General features: G+C 40.9%; 1 protein-coding gene and 1 pseudogene across 1 annotated transcript in view; both read right to left on the bottom strand.

The window, feature by feature from the left end:
• LOC112232698 (apoptosis regulator Bcl-2-like) overlaps positions 1-4,472 on the bottom strand; it is a 66,685-nt gene extending 62,213 nt beyond the window's left edge. Inside the window, exon 1 of the mRNA XM_042298804.1 lies at positions 3,086-4,472. Within this exon, the coding sequence (XP_042154738.1) occupies positions 3,086-3,643 (558 nt within the window). The 5' untranslated portion in view covers positions 3,644-4,472. The remainder of the gene's footprint in view (positions 1-3,085) is intronic.
• Positions 4,473-7,489: 3,017 nt separating this feature from the next.
• On the bottom strand, positions 7,490-13,808 carry LOC112232670 (annotated as a pseudogene).
• Positions 13,809-15,951: the final 2,143 nt, after the last annotated feature.

Here is a 15,951-nt window from a genome sequence, read left to right as displayed (position 1 = left end):
AGGAATTTTAAACTTACTACCCTCTCCACTACTGTCCCATCAATGTGGATAGGGGGGTGCTCCCTCTGCTGTTTCCTGAAGTCCACAATCATCTCCTTAGTTTTGTTGACGTTGAGTGTCAGGTTATTTTCCTGACACCACGCTCCGAGGGCCCTCACCTTCTCCCTGTAGGCCGTCTCGTCGTTGTTGGTAATCAAGCCTACCACTGCAGTGTCGTCCGCAAACTTGATGATCGAGTTGGAGGTGTGCATGGCCACGCAGTCATGGGTGAACAGGGAGTACAGGAGAGGGCTCAGAACGCACCCTTGTGGGGCCCCAGTGTTGAGGATCAGCGGGGTACAGCAGACTGGGATAAGGATTGATTGAATATGTCCGTAAACACACCAGCCAGCTGGTCTGCGCACGCTCTGAGGGTGCGACTGGGGATGCCGTCTGGGCCTGCAGCCTTGCAAGGGTTAACACGTTTAAATGTTTCACTCACTTTGGCTGCAGTGAAGGAGAGTCCGCATATTTTGGTTGCAGGCCGTGCTAGTGGCACTGTATTTTCCTCAAACCGGCCAAAAAGTTATTTAGTCTGCCTGGGAGCAAGACATCCTGGTCCGTGACGGGGCTGGTTTTCTTTTTGTAATCCGTGATTGACTGTAGACCCTGCCACATACCTCTTATGTCTGAGCCGTTGAATTGCGATTCTACTTTGTCTCTATACTGGCGCTTAGCTTGTTCGATTGCATTGCGGAGGGAATAGCTACACTGTTTGTATTCGGTCATGTTTCCGGTCACCTTGCCCTGGTTAAAAGCAGTGGTTCGCGCTTTCAGTTTCACGTGAATGCTGCCATCAATCCATGGTTTCTGGTTTGGGAATGTTTTAATTGTTGCTATGGGAACGACATCTTCAATGCACTTTCTAATGAACTCACTCACCGAATCAGCGTATTCGTCAATGTTGTTGTTGGACGTAGTGCGGAACATATCCCAGTCCACGTGATGGAAGCAGTCTTGGAGCGTGGAATCAGATTGGTCGGACCAGCGTTGAACAGACCTGAGCGCGGGAGCTTCTTGTTTTAGCTTCTGTCTGTAGGCAGGGAGCAACAAAATGGAGTCGTGGTCAGCTTTTCCGAAAGGAGGGTGGGGGAGGGCCTTATATGCGTCGCGGAAGTTAGAATAACAATGATCCAAGGTTTTACCAGCCCTGGTTGCGCAATCGATATGCTGATACAATTTAGGGAGTCTTGTTTTCAGATTAGCCTTGTTAAAATCCCCAGCTACAATGAATGCAGCCTCAGGATATGTGGTTTCCAGTTTACATAGAGTCAAATAAAGTTCGTTCAGATCCATCGATGTGTCTGGTTGTGGGGGAATATATACGGCTGTGATTATAATCGAAGAGAATTCCCTTGGTAGATAATGCGGTTGACATATACAGTATCTGCCTGTGTGTTGGGAACCACACATGCCACATTAATCATGACAACGGGTCAAGTAAAGAGGACATGAAGGATATTGCCTCATCAATATCATGACATTTAAATAAACTTAGTTCTAAATCAAATGTAAACATGCTGACCAAACTAAATGTACACATACATGTTATTCAATAAATTAATTGAAACAAGCACGCGCCAACAGGCGACTGCACAGCCAGACGCTAAAATAGAGTTATATTTTAGACGCACTGCAAGTCCCACCTCTCCCATCTACTCATTGGTTTAAACCAGCATATACACACGTGGGTGATTGAAAGATGAACTGAGGTCCCCACTCCAGTCCAGTTGGTGGCGGTTATGCACCTTAAAGTTGGTTGCCAACCCCCATATAAAATCCATAGAATAAGAATGTACAAGGCAATATTAATCAAAGAAAACCAAATAAAAACTAACTAGGTTTGCACTTTTATACGTGGATTAATTGTCGGAGTAGAAAACACACATTTTGTGTGACTCAAAATTGGTCAACATTCTACAAAGTTCCAGGGAAAAAAAGGACCATATGCATTTCAGGTAAAATAACAACCCGAAACAAATTAGCTAGCAACAGCAAGCTAGCTAAATGTTAGCTAAATGTACATAGATGTTTCAAATGTGTTTTGACCTCTCCCTTAATGAATTATTGTTGGTTCATAGTTGGTCTTGGTATTTTAATCTGCGTGTCATGAATGCGTCTGGTGAGGATAGATAAAATCAGCATGCGCATGATGGCGCACGGGGACGCAGCCATGGAACTGATTTGGTCATCATGTCCCTGTAACCATTGCTTCTCTATTTGAGCAGTTCATTTGCTCATCCGTGATTATGCAAATTATCAATCAAAGAAAAAGAGGGTGAATTAACTACCAAATGAGGAGTGCATTCGTGATTATGGTAACCTAGACATAGATTCTACTACACCAAGATGGGAGTGTATGAAAGCATGGTGTGCCTGTTCTAATTTCAGCCATAAATTATTCAATACTCGAGCGAAGCAGTAAAACAGACGGACAGGATGTAAAGAACTAAGAGGAGACACTGAAACAGGGGAGGCTTTTTTTCTCCATTTGATGTGGAAGCTAAATAGGGAAACGCTCTGTTCATTCATTCAAACTGGAATGGTGGAAACACGCCAAGTTTCTCTTTGAAGACATCATTCTGTGTAGTAGTTCAACTCAAAGCACACATGTTGGGGGAGAGAAATTATGTCAGCCGTTTCCAAACATCTGGCAAACAAATTACAGAGTAAAATGCAGTCAAGCTCATTCAGTGTGTGATTGACCTTCAGTCAGACTAGGTGTAGGGTTTCCCTTGACTGACTGAAATATCGGCCAGGAGAACAGGGACAGCAAAAACAGACAATTATCAATCCATGTAGGTCTATACTGTCCCCATCGTGATAACAGGGTTGGCTGACATTGGAACCCAAATGTTAGACAACGGTAGTAGTCTAATTTGTTGCGAGACAGAGGTAATGGTAGGGTCAGGTGCATGCTCCCCTGAAGGAATTGATCCACTGTAAGTTTATGTGCTTACTACTGATGCATTTGCAACTGATGCATATATGCCTATAGGTGTAATAGAGGCTGAGCAAATGCGGAATGATTTATTAACAAACATACCCAGCCACCATTCTCCTGGATCCAGTTCTGTAGGGGTCCGTTCAAGTACTCCGTCATCCAACGAGCGATGTTGTCTACTTGGGACGTCATCTCCCGGTTGACGCTCTCCACGCACATTGTCCCTCCAAACTCAAAGAAAGCCACAATCCGACCCCAGTTTACCCCGTCGCTGAAGAGCTCATCTATTACAGCGGTAAACCTTCTCTGTGCCGTGCTGGGTGTAAAATGCAACTGCCCCGACATCTCTGCAAAGTCCCGCTGATACATTCTTTCAATCTCGCCACCAGCCTCGCGCAGGACCCTGTGGAGCCTGGCATGTGGGTCAGGTTGCGGACTGCTGTTTTGGTAAGGAGAGTCGGTGTCCTCTCCCGCGGCAGTGGGCTGGGACCTCCGTGCAAAAACTTCGGGGGAGTTGGGTGTAGAGGGGTCCCCAAAGCCATTATTTGGAGAATCGTTTTCTCCTTGAAATTTCCATACAAATCCCACTTTCAACAGTTTGTGATGGATGTATTTTTCGACAATAAAGCGACTGTTATAAGGATTCTCGTTTGCCATCATGGTTTTGTTATATCCAAAAAGCTGTTTACGCAAAATACATTTCCAATAGTTGGTTGAGACAGCCTAAAAGATATCCCCTAAAATGAGATATGGTGTCAGACGATCAAATGTATCGCTAACATTGGCCAACAGTGCATGATCTGCATAGCAACGCTTGTTCCAGCCGTGGTAGAAAATAATACAAAGTAATCAAATCGTATTTCCAAATATTCCAATAAGAGCATGTGGAAACACTGTTTTCTTTTAAAAACATGCACATTCAAATATTTAATCAGGTCAAAGAAATGGTGCTATTCTAACATACATTTCTAGTTCCAGCAGCCAGTCAACTTTACAGTACAGAATGTAGTAGAATGATCTGCCCGCAATGTCTGGTCCTTGCATATGGTACGCCCCTTTTCAGGAATCCATTGGAACAGTAATGCGTTTTGGATATGCTTTGAGCTGATCCTCACTTGGAACACGAGCGTATGACTGTCTCAATCGGTTGCTTCAATCAACACTGCGTAGCTAGGCCTATTTGTCCCGGGAAAAAAATAAGTCTTTGATTCAGTTACATTATTGCGTTCTGGGGTTGAATCCTCAGACATTAACTACAAAGTCCCAGAAAGACGGAAGAGAAATTATTTGTAAGGCAGCTCTCGAAATAGCCTACTCTTATTTCACAGAGAAATGCACAAAAAACTCAAACAGAAGTACTCAGACAGAAGGTCCAAGATTTATACGGATAGAAAAGCGCAGGTTACTTGTGTATTGTATTCAGACGATTTCAGCGACGCTCCTCTCATGCAGTGAGTTACAGTAGCCCTCAGCTTTCCCCTCGTCCACTCCCTCGTAGGCGAGCCACTCACTCCCACTCAGGGAGGTACTTCCTTCTAGCTACGTCACTCTCATTCAAGCTTTTCTTGTATTATGTTAATTAGGGTGAAGGCATATGGCCATAGGATGATATGATGGTCATCTGTTTATGTTGCACAATTTAACACATTACATATGTGATAACAGAGTAGCTAGCCCATAAAGTGGAATAACTAGGGACAGTAGGCCTACATACTACATTATTACCATGTAGTTACAGGATAAGCCTATGATAAGACATTATAAACATCAAAATGTTTAGAACAAATAGACATCAAAATGTATGGTAACAATGTTAAAGTAAGGGTGTACTGCCCTTACTCTCATATGGTAGATGTATTATCAATATGATGGTTACAAAGAACTCATATTTCCAGAACAAAATCAGAACTGATACTATAAAATCCCCTACTGTACCTCCAGTTCACTGACCCATATCAAATGACAGACCCTCACTACTGTCCTCTCCTGACCTCTTGGTTTGGGCTATAGCTCCTCACATGAAGAGAATCCTTCAAACATATTTTTTTCTGTCTTACACCACACATGTTCATAATTTTTCTACACTGTTGAGATGGATGTGTGTGTATGTGTGTGTGCACATACACACACACACACACACACGCGCACGCTAGTAGAGGATGGTGACTTAGAAAGCCTAAAAGAAACCTAACAGAAAGAGTCATGTTGCAGAATACTAAATAACATGACACAACAAAGCTATTGTGTGCTCTCGAGCGGCCCAGCGGTCTAAGGCACTACATCTCAGTGCTAGAGGCATCACTACAGACACCCTGGTTGTATCACAACCGGCCGTTATTGGGAGTCCCATAGGGCGGCGCACAATACGCCCAGTGTTGTCCGGGTTTGGCCGGTGTAGGCCGTCATTGGAAATAAGAATTTGTTCTTAACTGACTTGCCTAGTTAAATAAAGGTTAAATAAAAAAATAAAAAATCATCTAACATCGACTGAATGAGAACCCCTGTCTCACTTGAGAACATGAATGCAATTACATGAATCATTGGGGTGCGCCATTGCAATAGTGATGTATTCCTCTTCTTGAAACAATGTCCCCAAGCCTTCTCTGCACTGGCAGTTACTTTAATAGGCAACTGGCATAGTGGAAAGGAATGTACTGAATGTGTCCAGAGAGACAAGTGACAACATTTGGGGTCCTATGGAATTGAGGCAAGCATGGCTGCTGCTACTACATACCATATGGTTTGTAGTCATTGTTTTGTTAACTTGTCATGCTTTACAATATATTTACATTTCAGTCAATCTTATCCAGAGCAACTGGAGATAAGTGCCTTGCTCAAGAGCACATTAATAGTTTTTTCAACTTGTCGGTTTGGGGATTCAAACAAGCAACCTTTTGATTTCTGGCTCAATGCTATTACCCACTATGTTACCTGCATTGTTCCCTGTGTTTCCTGTAGTCAGGTAAGGGAATGTGATGTAGAAGTATTCAGTGAAAGAAGATACTCTAAGCAGGTTTGGATATGTTAGATTTGTCATACTGACACTTGTATGTGAATCTCTGATCAGTTATTATGAAACGTTGATCAATCAAGTTGCCCCTAAAATTATATGATTATGGATTATAGACCCTTCAACATTTCCTTTTCACTCATGATTTCATTATATCACTTCAGATACAATCATTTCGTGCCAACATGGAATGCACCTCTTAATTCAAATTATTATGAATTTTCATTTTAGTCTGTTTTTCACCATAGTGCATTTCTGAAAATCTGGTTTTATTAATTAAATTAATGTGACTTATTCATATAGGAGACCAAGAGACCAAGCCATGCAGTTAGTAAGTACAGAAGGATGTCATAAAGTTTGAACCCATAAAGGGTCAGTGGGTGCAAATCAGTAGCCATTTGTACATTGGAGAGCCATTTCATAACATTGATGAGTGGACAATTGTCTCTTCTAAACATCATTTTGAAAACACACTATTTGTCACGACTTCCGCCGAAATCGGTCCCTCTCCTTGTTTGGGCGGCGTTCAGAGGTCGACGTCACTGGCCTTCTAGCCATCGCCGATCCACTTTTCATTTTCCATTTGTTTTGTCTTTGTCTTACACACCTGGCTTCAATTCCCCAATTACTCGTTCATTATTTAAACCTCTGTTCCCCCATGTTTGTTTGGGAGTAATTGTTTGTATGTAATACGTCTGTTATGTGGGCTCGCTTTATTGTAGTGTATTTGTCTATTTTGAGTAAATTACGTTTATTTACTCATATCTGCTGTCCTGCGCCTGACTCCTCTACACAAGCTACACACAAACCTCATTACACTATTATCTTCACAAGTGTCAACAAGTGTCAATAGTTGTACCTTCAAGTTCATAAAAAAACTAGCTACCATTATATATTTTTTCTTCAAATAATCACTTATAAATTCTAATCACAGTTTCAACCACTTATCTTTTTTAAATTAAGCTACAGCTATCTACTGTATCTTACTGCTCAGAATTTATAGCAGCACTCCACTCTGCATGTTGTATGCATGTCCCTAACTGATAATCCAATGTAAATGTATATCATTACCTTTAAAATGATGAGGGATGAGATTGGGATTAGGTTTAAATCCTAGATCTGCACTTCAAAAACATTGTAACTGGAGTGATCTGCCTGCCTTACTATATTGTTGTAAACTAGGCATAGTTTGCCATCTGGTGGACTAAACATTCAACACAAATCTGAACTGAAATGTAGCTGCAAGCAACAACAAAGGCTCTTAGCCACGACATAATTAGAATTTGAATGACAAAATCACTGGGACTTCTATATATATTACATTTCTAATAACTTATTATTGCCCCATGAGGTCTCGGCCCAAAATATGCTAACAGTTTAGGTTCACAACAGACAGGAGGATACCTAGTCAGTTGTACAACTGAATGCATTCAACTGAAATGTGTCTTCCACATTTAACCCAACCCCTCTGAATCAGAGAGGTGCGGAGGGCAGCCTTAATCGTTGTCCACAACTTCTGCAATGGGGAACAGTTGGTTTACTCCCTTGCTCAGGGGCAAAATGACAGATTTTTTACCTTGTCAACTCTGGGATTCAATCTAGAAACCTTTCGGTTACTGGCCCAACGCTCCTACCCGCCAGGCTACCTGCCACCCCACAATTGCATCCTGTTTCCATGTTTTTGAAAATATCAACATGTTTCAGAATAAACCTAACTTGCAGTGCCATTAAGCCCCACAGTCAGTATCAATTGGATGGATAACAAGAAGGTGAGTAGTTTGGGTTTAGTTAGGTTTGGGGTGGGGTGGGAACATTTACTTTCGTTTTTACAAAATTGACATTTTTTCTCATCTTTTGACAAAATTCTTAGCTTTTTACAAACACAGTATAGACTTGAGTTGCTATGTGTCAAATGATGTGGCTGGGCTGAGCTTTTGAATTTAAGTGCTTATTATAGCGCCACCTATGAGCCACTCAGTTCAGGGTTTAGCCCTAAAATTACTCTATTGGTGTTCTGCTTGTATGCATATTTGTATAACTTTTTGACAATCTGGGCTTGAGATATTGGCCCTATGCAAGGAGACTGTAACCCAAACCATAAGGTTACTAGCCGCTATGTGTCTAGAAGCCTTAATTCTACAGCTCAGATTCATTGTTGCTTGTTTAAATACAGAATTGTGAGAAAGAAAATCTATATTAGTTAAATATACAACAGTAATATATTGTAATGTATGTTTAGTAACAAAACCAGAATCAAAATGTAAATTTACCACTATGTCTTGCGTGACTAGTTTCAGAGTCTATGGTCCACATTTATGAGAACTAGGGTGTTTTATATGAAATAATGTTTAAAGAAAGGACTAGACAGTAAGGAACATTCAGGTACACCTTTATCTAAACTTGGTAATATTCTCTAACTATGTGCTGCAGGTATTTTAAAATCTTACTTGAAGATGTTATATATATGGCGGCAGGTAGCCTAGTGGTTAGAGCGTTGGGCCAGTGACCAAAAGATTGCGAGATCGAATCCCCAAACTGACAAGGTAAAAATCTGTCATTCTGCCCCCGAACAAGGCAGTTAACCCACTGTTCCTAGGCTGTCATTGTAAATAAGAATTTGTTCTTAACTGACTTGTCTAGTTAAATAAAGCTAAAATAAAAAAAATGTGGTATTCTAAACAAAGTTCATTATTGTATTGGTGTCAGTATCTTGACAGATCCACTACAGACAAAAAACCCAGGATAGAGGGGCTGAGTGAATGTGGTCTGGACTCTGTGGAGGAGGGTCATTGTGTCAGACACTCTAGAAAGACAGAGTTCCTGTCCTGTGGTCCAGGTACACTCCTACTCTGCTGGAGCAGGGGGCAGATATGTCAGTCTGTTTACTATTGTGATAGAAGGAGCAGCCAAAGACACTACACATCAAACACTTGGCCTGATTACTGATGATAAACCACTCATCAAAACCTCTCCTGCTTGTCCCTTTATATGAGACCCACTCCACTCTACCTCCCAGTAGCAGGATCCAGACAGACCCTCTCTACACAACACCTGGTAGTGGGTGGTAAATCTGTCTGGATGGTCATGATAGGACTGGACCTTGTTAATACATGTCACCTTTCTGTTACCCTCAGACAGACACAGATTTGTATGTGCTGTGGTGGGGTCCAATGTGAGCTGACAGGAATCTAAAGAAAAATAATAAACAACTGGTGAAATATGTGTGCATCCAGGTGTGTGTGTGTGTGTGTGTGTGTGTACATGCAGATGCACAGTGTGTCCTTTACTCACATTCTAAGAACTCCTCTCTGGTCTTGGGTTCAGGCCTTGTCTCCTGACAGGTGACGTCATTCCTACGTGATGCTAGTCCTCCAACTGACAGTCCAGACTGAGTCCTCCCAAATGACGGAGGATAATGGGGCTCAGAAGGTGTAACAATGTGGACTTTTGTGGAGACACATGAAATCAAATATCACAATACTGATCATGACATAAACATAGCAGAAAGTCAAAGGGGTCAGTGATTGAAAGAGGTTTAGGTTATTTGTTTAAGTAATTAGTTATATCAATCACCAGATGGACTCCGACTGTATTTATTTGGACAGTAAAGCTATGTATAAATTTGTCTCTATACTCCAGCTGTAACGTCTGCTTCCAACTCACACTCTCAAACACGTAGATCCCCTGAACGCAGCTCACTTTCCAGCCCACTTTCCAGCTCACACTCTCAAACACATAGGTCCCCTGAACACAGCTCACTCTCCAGATCCCAATCACCTGAATTCTGATCACCTGTTCACACACCTGTATGTCATTATCACACCTATTTGGTTCAGTTCTTTGCACCCTATCATTGTGAGGTATTGTTTGTTTTGTGACACACGTCTATTTGAAGCGCTCAGTTTCACATACATTTTATCCTCCCGTGTATGATAGTTTTTGCCTGCCTCACTAATAATGCCTTTTACCTATTCCCTGCCTGTACTTTAGCCTATCGTATTTCTTCTTATCAACCTATTGCCTGATCTCCCGAATGACGTTACTAGCCTTTTCCCTGCCTGTACTGTTGCCTTTTTTGGACTTCCTGTGTATGACCTTCTGTCTGCTATTGGACCCAGCTACCTGCCTCCTCATGTGGTCCTTTACAATAAACACCTGCTGTGCCCTGCGCTTGAAACCAGCTCTCTGTCTCCCATCATGTTCATTACACCAGCAGTTTGGATTTGAGATCAAATGTTTGGTTTACTGGCACAGTATATAATGTCACCTTTCATTTTAGGGCATTTTCATAAATATCTGTTTTACCATTTAGAAATGAAAGCACTTTATGTATCTAGTCCCCCCAATTGAATACATATATTTTTGGGACAAATTCACTTGTAGTGTATTCAAGTATTCAAAAGTTTTGTATTTGGTCCCATATTTTTACTACGCAATGAGTACAAACTTCTTAGGGCTAGGCCCCTTTTTTCTCCATTTCCGCCTGAATGACATGTCCAAAGTAAACTGCCTGTGGCTCAGACCCTGAAGCCAGGATATGCATATAATTGGTAGCATTGGAAAGAAAACACTTTGACGTATGTAGAAATGTTAAAATAATAGAAAATAATATAACACAATATATATGGTAGGAGAAAATCCAAAGGAAAACCATCTGAATTTTTTTTTTTTTAGATACACCATCCTCTTAGAAAGGCAAGTAAAACATAATTTAGAAAATTAGCTCCCTGGATGCAATTCCTATTCTTCCACTGGGTGGCAGCAGTCTATGTTCAAGGTTTTAGGCTTGTAACTTAAAAAACTAATAAGAAATTCAGTTTTAGTACAGGGACCCAGTCTTGTAAATTCGAGTTTGCATGCGCCATGAAGACAAGGCGCACCTGCTAAAATCAGGTTTCCTATTGAACATACTTCTTTCCCATAAGAAATATTATAGTTTTATTACATTTTAGGGTATCTGAGGAGTGAGTATAAAAGTATTTTGACTTGCTGAAACAACGTTTACAGGTAGATTTTCGGATTCCGTTCTCTGCCCAGTTGAATGAGTGGATTACTCAAATTGATGGCGCCAACTAAACTGACTTTTTGGGATATAAAGAAGGATTTTATCTAACTAAATGACACGACATGTTATAGCTGGGCTCCTTTGGATGCCAAATCAATCAGAGGAAGATTTTCAAAAAGTAAGTGAATATTTAATCGTTATTTGTGAATGTTTGAAACCTGTGCCAGTGGAAAAATATTTTTCCTATCCCTAAGATTAAAGCTTGTGACTGCAAGCGTTTTGGATGCATTTCCAGTTTGTTTTGGTTGTTTCAGATTATGTTTTGCTAAATAGGAACCGAATGGACATTAATGTATCGTTCTATTTTGGAGTCACTTGTTTCTGAACACTTCTATATTAATGTGCATTTTTTTGGGGTGCATGATATTTGTTCCTCTGTAACCTTCTCACTCATCATTATTCACTATTCATTAATGATTATCCATAATCATGGTAGCATCCACATGAATGTAGAAGTGAAAACAGAAACATCAAGTATTCTTATTTACAATAAGTGACTCCAACATGAAGCAAATACATTTTTCCCCATTCATTTATTTTGGGTGTAACATAATCTGAAACACAACCAAAACAAACTGCTAATGCAGCCAACAAGTTTGTCGAGTCACAAGCTTGATGTAGTCATTGTGTGCTCGGAATATGGGACCAAATACTGAAGTTTTGCCGAAGGGAGAGTGGGGGAGGGTATTGTGTTCATCGCGAATTTGTCAAAATACTTCTGAATTTTTTTTTAATCAAATGGTTGACTAGACATATAACGTGCCTTCATTTCTGAAACATTTATGTATAAAAATGCCCTAAAATTTCTGAGCTGTCACCTCATAAAACATTTGATCTCAAACCCAAAATGCTCGATTATAGAGAGACATTGACACATTTTAGCTTCACTGTCCAAAAGTGTATGTTACCAACCATTTACAGAGATTTTGGCAATTTCCCCAGAGCAGATCTTTTCAACTTGACTTTTCGGCCCGGAGACTGATTTCTTAACATCCTCAAATGAGATGTGCTGGTTGACAGTGATGCAGGGTAAGGCCTCAGATCCAGGAGAGACACAGAGAGACTGGAAACTCTACAGTAACAGATCAGAAAACAGGGAAAATAGTATTGTTGAGAAAGAAACACATTACACTTTCATCAGACACACCTGATGCTGTGGACAAAGATCCAGTGATGTCACCTGTAGGAATGTGATGTTGTCATCTGTGTGTGAGAGCTGCTCCAGCTCAACTTCTCTCCTCCTCAGCTCAGACATCTCCTGCTCCAGTTGCTTCAGGAGTCTTTCAGCTCGACTCACTTCAGCCTTCTCCTGGGCTCTGATCTGCTCCTTCACCTCAGAGTACCTTCTCTCAATGGAGCGGATCAGCTCAGTAAAGATCTTCTTCCACTGCTGCTTGTGCTGAGTACTGTTAAGACAAACAGAAAGAGAGAAAAAATCAACAGGTGATGGTGAAAATGGGGCCATCTGGTTTGCCTAATATAAGTTATTTGAAATTATTTATACTTTTACTTTTGATACTTAAGTATATTTAAAACCAAATACTTTTAGACTTTTACTAAAATTATATTTTTCCGGGTGACTGTCACTTTTATTTGAGTCATTTTCAATTAAGGTATATTTACTTTTACTCAAGTATGAGAAGTGGGTACTTTTTCCACCATTGATGAATGGTCAACACTCACCTTGAGTGACTCACCTCCTGTATCTCTTTCTCTCTCCTCTGGATTCTCTGTTTGGATTTCTGCTGTTCCTCCCCCAGCTGGCTCTGCAGTTAAACACATGTCAATCCATGGCTCCTTTGTTCAAGTCTAAGTTAAAACAGATGAAACTTTATGATAGGTCAGAGCCTACACATTATGGAGGAAAAGGTATGCATATGCCTGTGTGCGTCTGTATGAATGTGACTGATCGGGTTCGATCCAGAGTCTCCTGCATGCCAGAAAAGTGCATTAGCCTGCAAACCTAAAGCCTAGGCATTAACTGAAGGAGGCAATGCAACTCTTAAGGTCTCAGTAAATGTTACATCACATGAGTGTGTATATTAGCACAGCTAGAAGATTGGGTGTTGGCTGACTTCCAAGCTATGTTGTACAGTAGTCACTCATATTCAGTTATGAATGGTATTTTCACAGTGATACTCTGAAAGAACAGCAATTACAGATTATCCTCCCTGTCTCTCAGTCCTTTCTGATTCAGCTGAGACTGTATCGTGACCTTTATGTTCACACACCACACACAGCAGACAGATAAACTGCTGATCAGTACGGCAGTACATCTCCAGTAGTTAATCATGACGAGAGTAGATCTTCTCCTCTAGTTGTGTAGAGGCTTTGACCAGCTTGTGCTTCTTAAAGGCAGGAGATTCATAGTGAGGCTGGAGGTGAGTCTCACAGTAAGAGACCAGACATACTAGACAGGACTTAACAGCTTTGAGTTTTCTCTCAGTGCAGACATCACATGCCACATCTCCAGGTCCAGCATAATAGTGAGCAGGAGGAGCATCTTGGAGTCCTGTCTTCTTCAGATTCTCCACCAATTCTGCTAGCATGGTGCTTTTCTTCAGAACAGGCCTCGAGATGAAGGTCTGTCTGCACTGGGGACAGCTGATCAGGACACCCTTCTGATCATCCTGATCCCAGCAGTCTTTAATACAGCCCATACAGTAACTGTGTTCACAGGGAATAGTGACTGGATCCTTCAGTAGATTCAGACATATTGAACAACTGATTGAATGCATGGCTGCTGCCATTTTGGTGCACACACTTTGGTGCAGACTGTAGTTTCTCTAGAATGCTTCTGAGTCGGTACATTTCCTGGTTTTGTGTGTGTACTCTGTATTTATACAGGGTGTGGCGTTGGATAGAGACCAGAAAATAGTGGTTGTGACTGGACAGAGGTCATTGAGGGAGTATACTCCTCATAGATAATTCACTAGACACAAACCACACCTCCAAGTACATAGTCATTACAACATTTATTGAGGAACACTGAAGTGACGATTCAGGAGAACAGATTCAGTATGGTGGAATATCAGGGGGAGACACTGGAGCATGTGAACTGGGCTTCCATTTCACTTGGTACTGCATCAATGGTAATCCATGGTCATAGACTGACAGTGTGTTCAAGGGGATCGCTGTGAGCAAGGTACTGTGAGAACATCATGTGTAGTTATTCAGCCGATCCTATCAAGCAGGTTAGTTAGAAGATAGAGGGTGGAGAAAGGAGGGAGGCTTCCAAACACTGGAGACATGGTAAAACCCTATTCTCCATACTGTACTTCACAAGCAATTTTTTTGTTTAATTATTATTGTTGACACAACACTGTGGCAAAGTTTTGAAAAGCCTATTGACTTGGTCACATACAACCAGGGCCGGTTCTAGGCATAATCAACATAATTTACCTTAATTTCAAAAGGGAATGTCATATTGAGACTAGAGTCTCTTTTGCAAATGAGCCCTGCACAATACAAAAAAAAACATCAATTAACATAAATATACACACTATACACATTAAATAAACATTAAGATGCAAAACACATTCAATTCAAACAAACACATCCTTCATTATAAAAATCCTCTGTTAACTGTTTAATTGCCCTTTGGGACACCAAAGCTTCTAATCGTAATGTATTTTGGAGATTATTTCAAATTTACGGTGCAAGGAAGTTAAAAGCTGATTTACCTAAATCTGTAGTTACTAAGGAAATCTCCAGAGTTAATAATCTGTTGTGACTAGGGGGCAGTATTTTCATTTTTGGAAGAAAAAAACGTTTCCATAGTAAACAGGATATTTTGTCAGGACAAGATGCTAGAATATGCATATAATTGACAGCTTAGGATAGAAAACACTCTAAATTTTCCAAAACTGTAAAACATAATGTCTGTGAGTATAACAGAACTGATGTTGCAGGTGAAAGCCTGAGAAAAATCCAATCCAGAAGTGCCTCCTGTTTTGAAAGCGCTGCGTTCCAATGAGTCCCTATTGAGCAGTGAATGGGCAATCAACCAGATTACTCTTTCTCCGTATTCCCGAAGGTGTCTACAGCATTGTGACGTAGTTTTACGCATTTATGATGAAGAATACCCGTAAGCGGCTACATTGCGCAAGTGGTCACCTGATGCTCCCAGAGAGATTCTCGCGTAAAATACAGAGGTAGCCATTACTCCAATCAGTCCTACTGAAAAACTAATTGTCCCGATGGATATATTATCGAATAGATATTTGAAAAACACATTGAGGATTGATTGTAAACAACGTTTGCCATGTTGAGTTAGCAGCGGCCACTGTAAACGTGGGCTAGGAAAGACGGACGACGTATCCAGTCTGTCACACAACGACGATACTACAACGTATCCAATTTACCACCAGAAACATTCTTCCGAGGACAGGAAGATCTCTGTTGGCCAACACGGCCAGCATCTGCGACCAACCTACCGAAGCGCAGCTCAGAGTAAATAATATTGCATTTTCCTTTTCCAAATAGGCGGTAATTTACAATGCATAAGATTCTGTATTTACGATAGCATAGCTTCTCCCTTTGTTCCCCAGTCTTCCCGCTCTTTCACTCAAACCCAACCCCCTTTCCTTTGTGTAACCAGCTGTCATGTCGGCTCTGTCCACCAGGGACATTTTCTGTATAACATAATTTGCATTCTGTGTATATGTGATTCTGTGTGATTAGTTAGGTATTTAGTAAATAAATGATTAAACCCGATTTTGTATTGCTGATTCAACTTGTAAGCCAGGGTTCGTGAAGATAACCAAGAATTTACAACTTTGAGATGAGACTGAAATTAGGTGACGATTAATATTGACTGCTATTGATGTAAAATATTACTAGGTCTTTAAGAGTTTATTTGGAAGATAACAGCTCTATAAAACACTTGTTCTT

The sequence above is a fragment of the Oncorhynchus tshawytscha genome, linkage group LG16, assembly GCF_018296145.1.
Source record: "Oncorhynchus tshawytscha isolate Ot180627B linkage group LG16, Otsh_v2.0, whole genome shotgun sequence".
Classification (NCBI taxonomy): Eukaryota; Metazoa; Chordata; class Actinopteri; order Salmoniformes; family Salmonidae; genus Oncorhynchus; species Oncorhynchus tshawytscha.
Note: the sequence above shows the minus strand (reverse complement) of the source record. Positions and strands in the feature narration are given on the sequence as shown.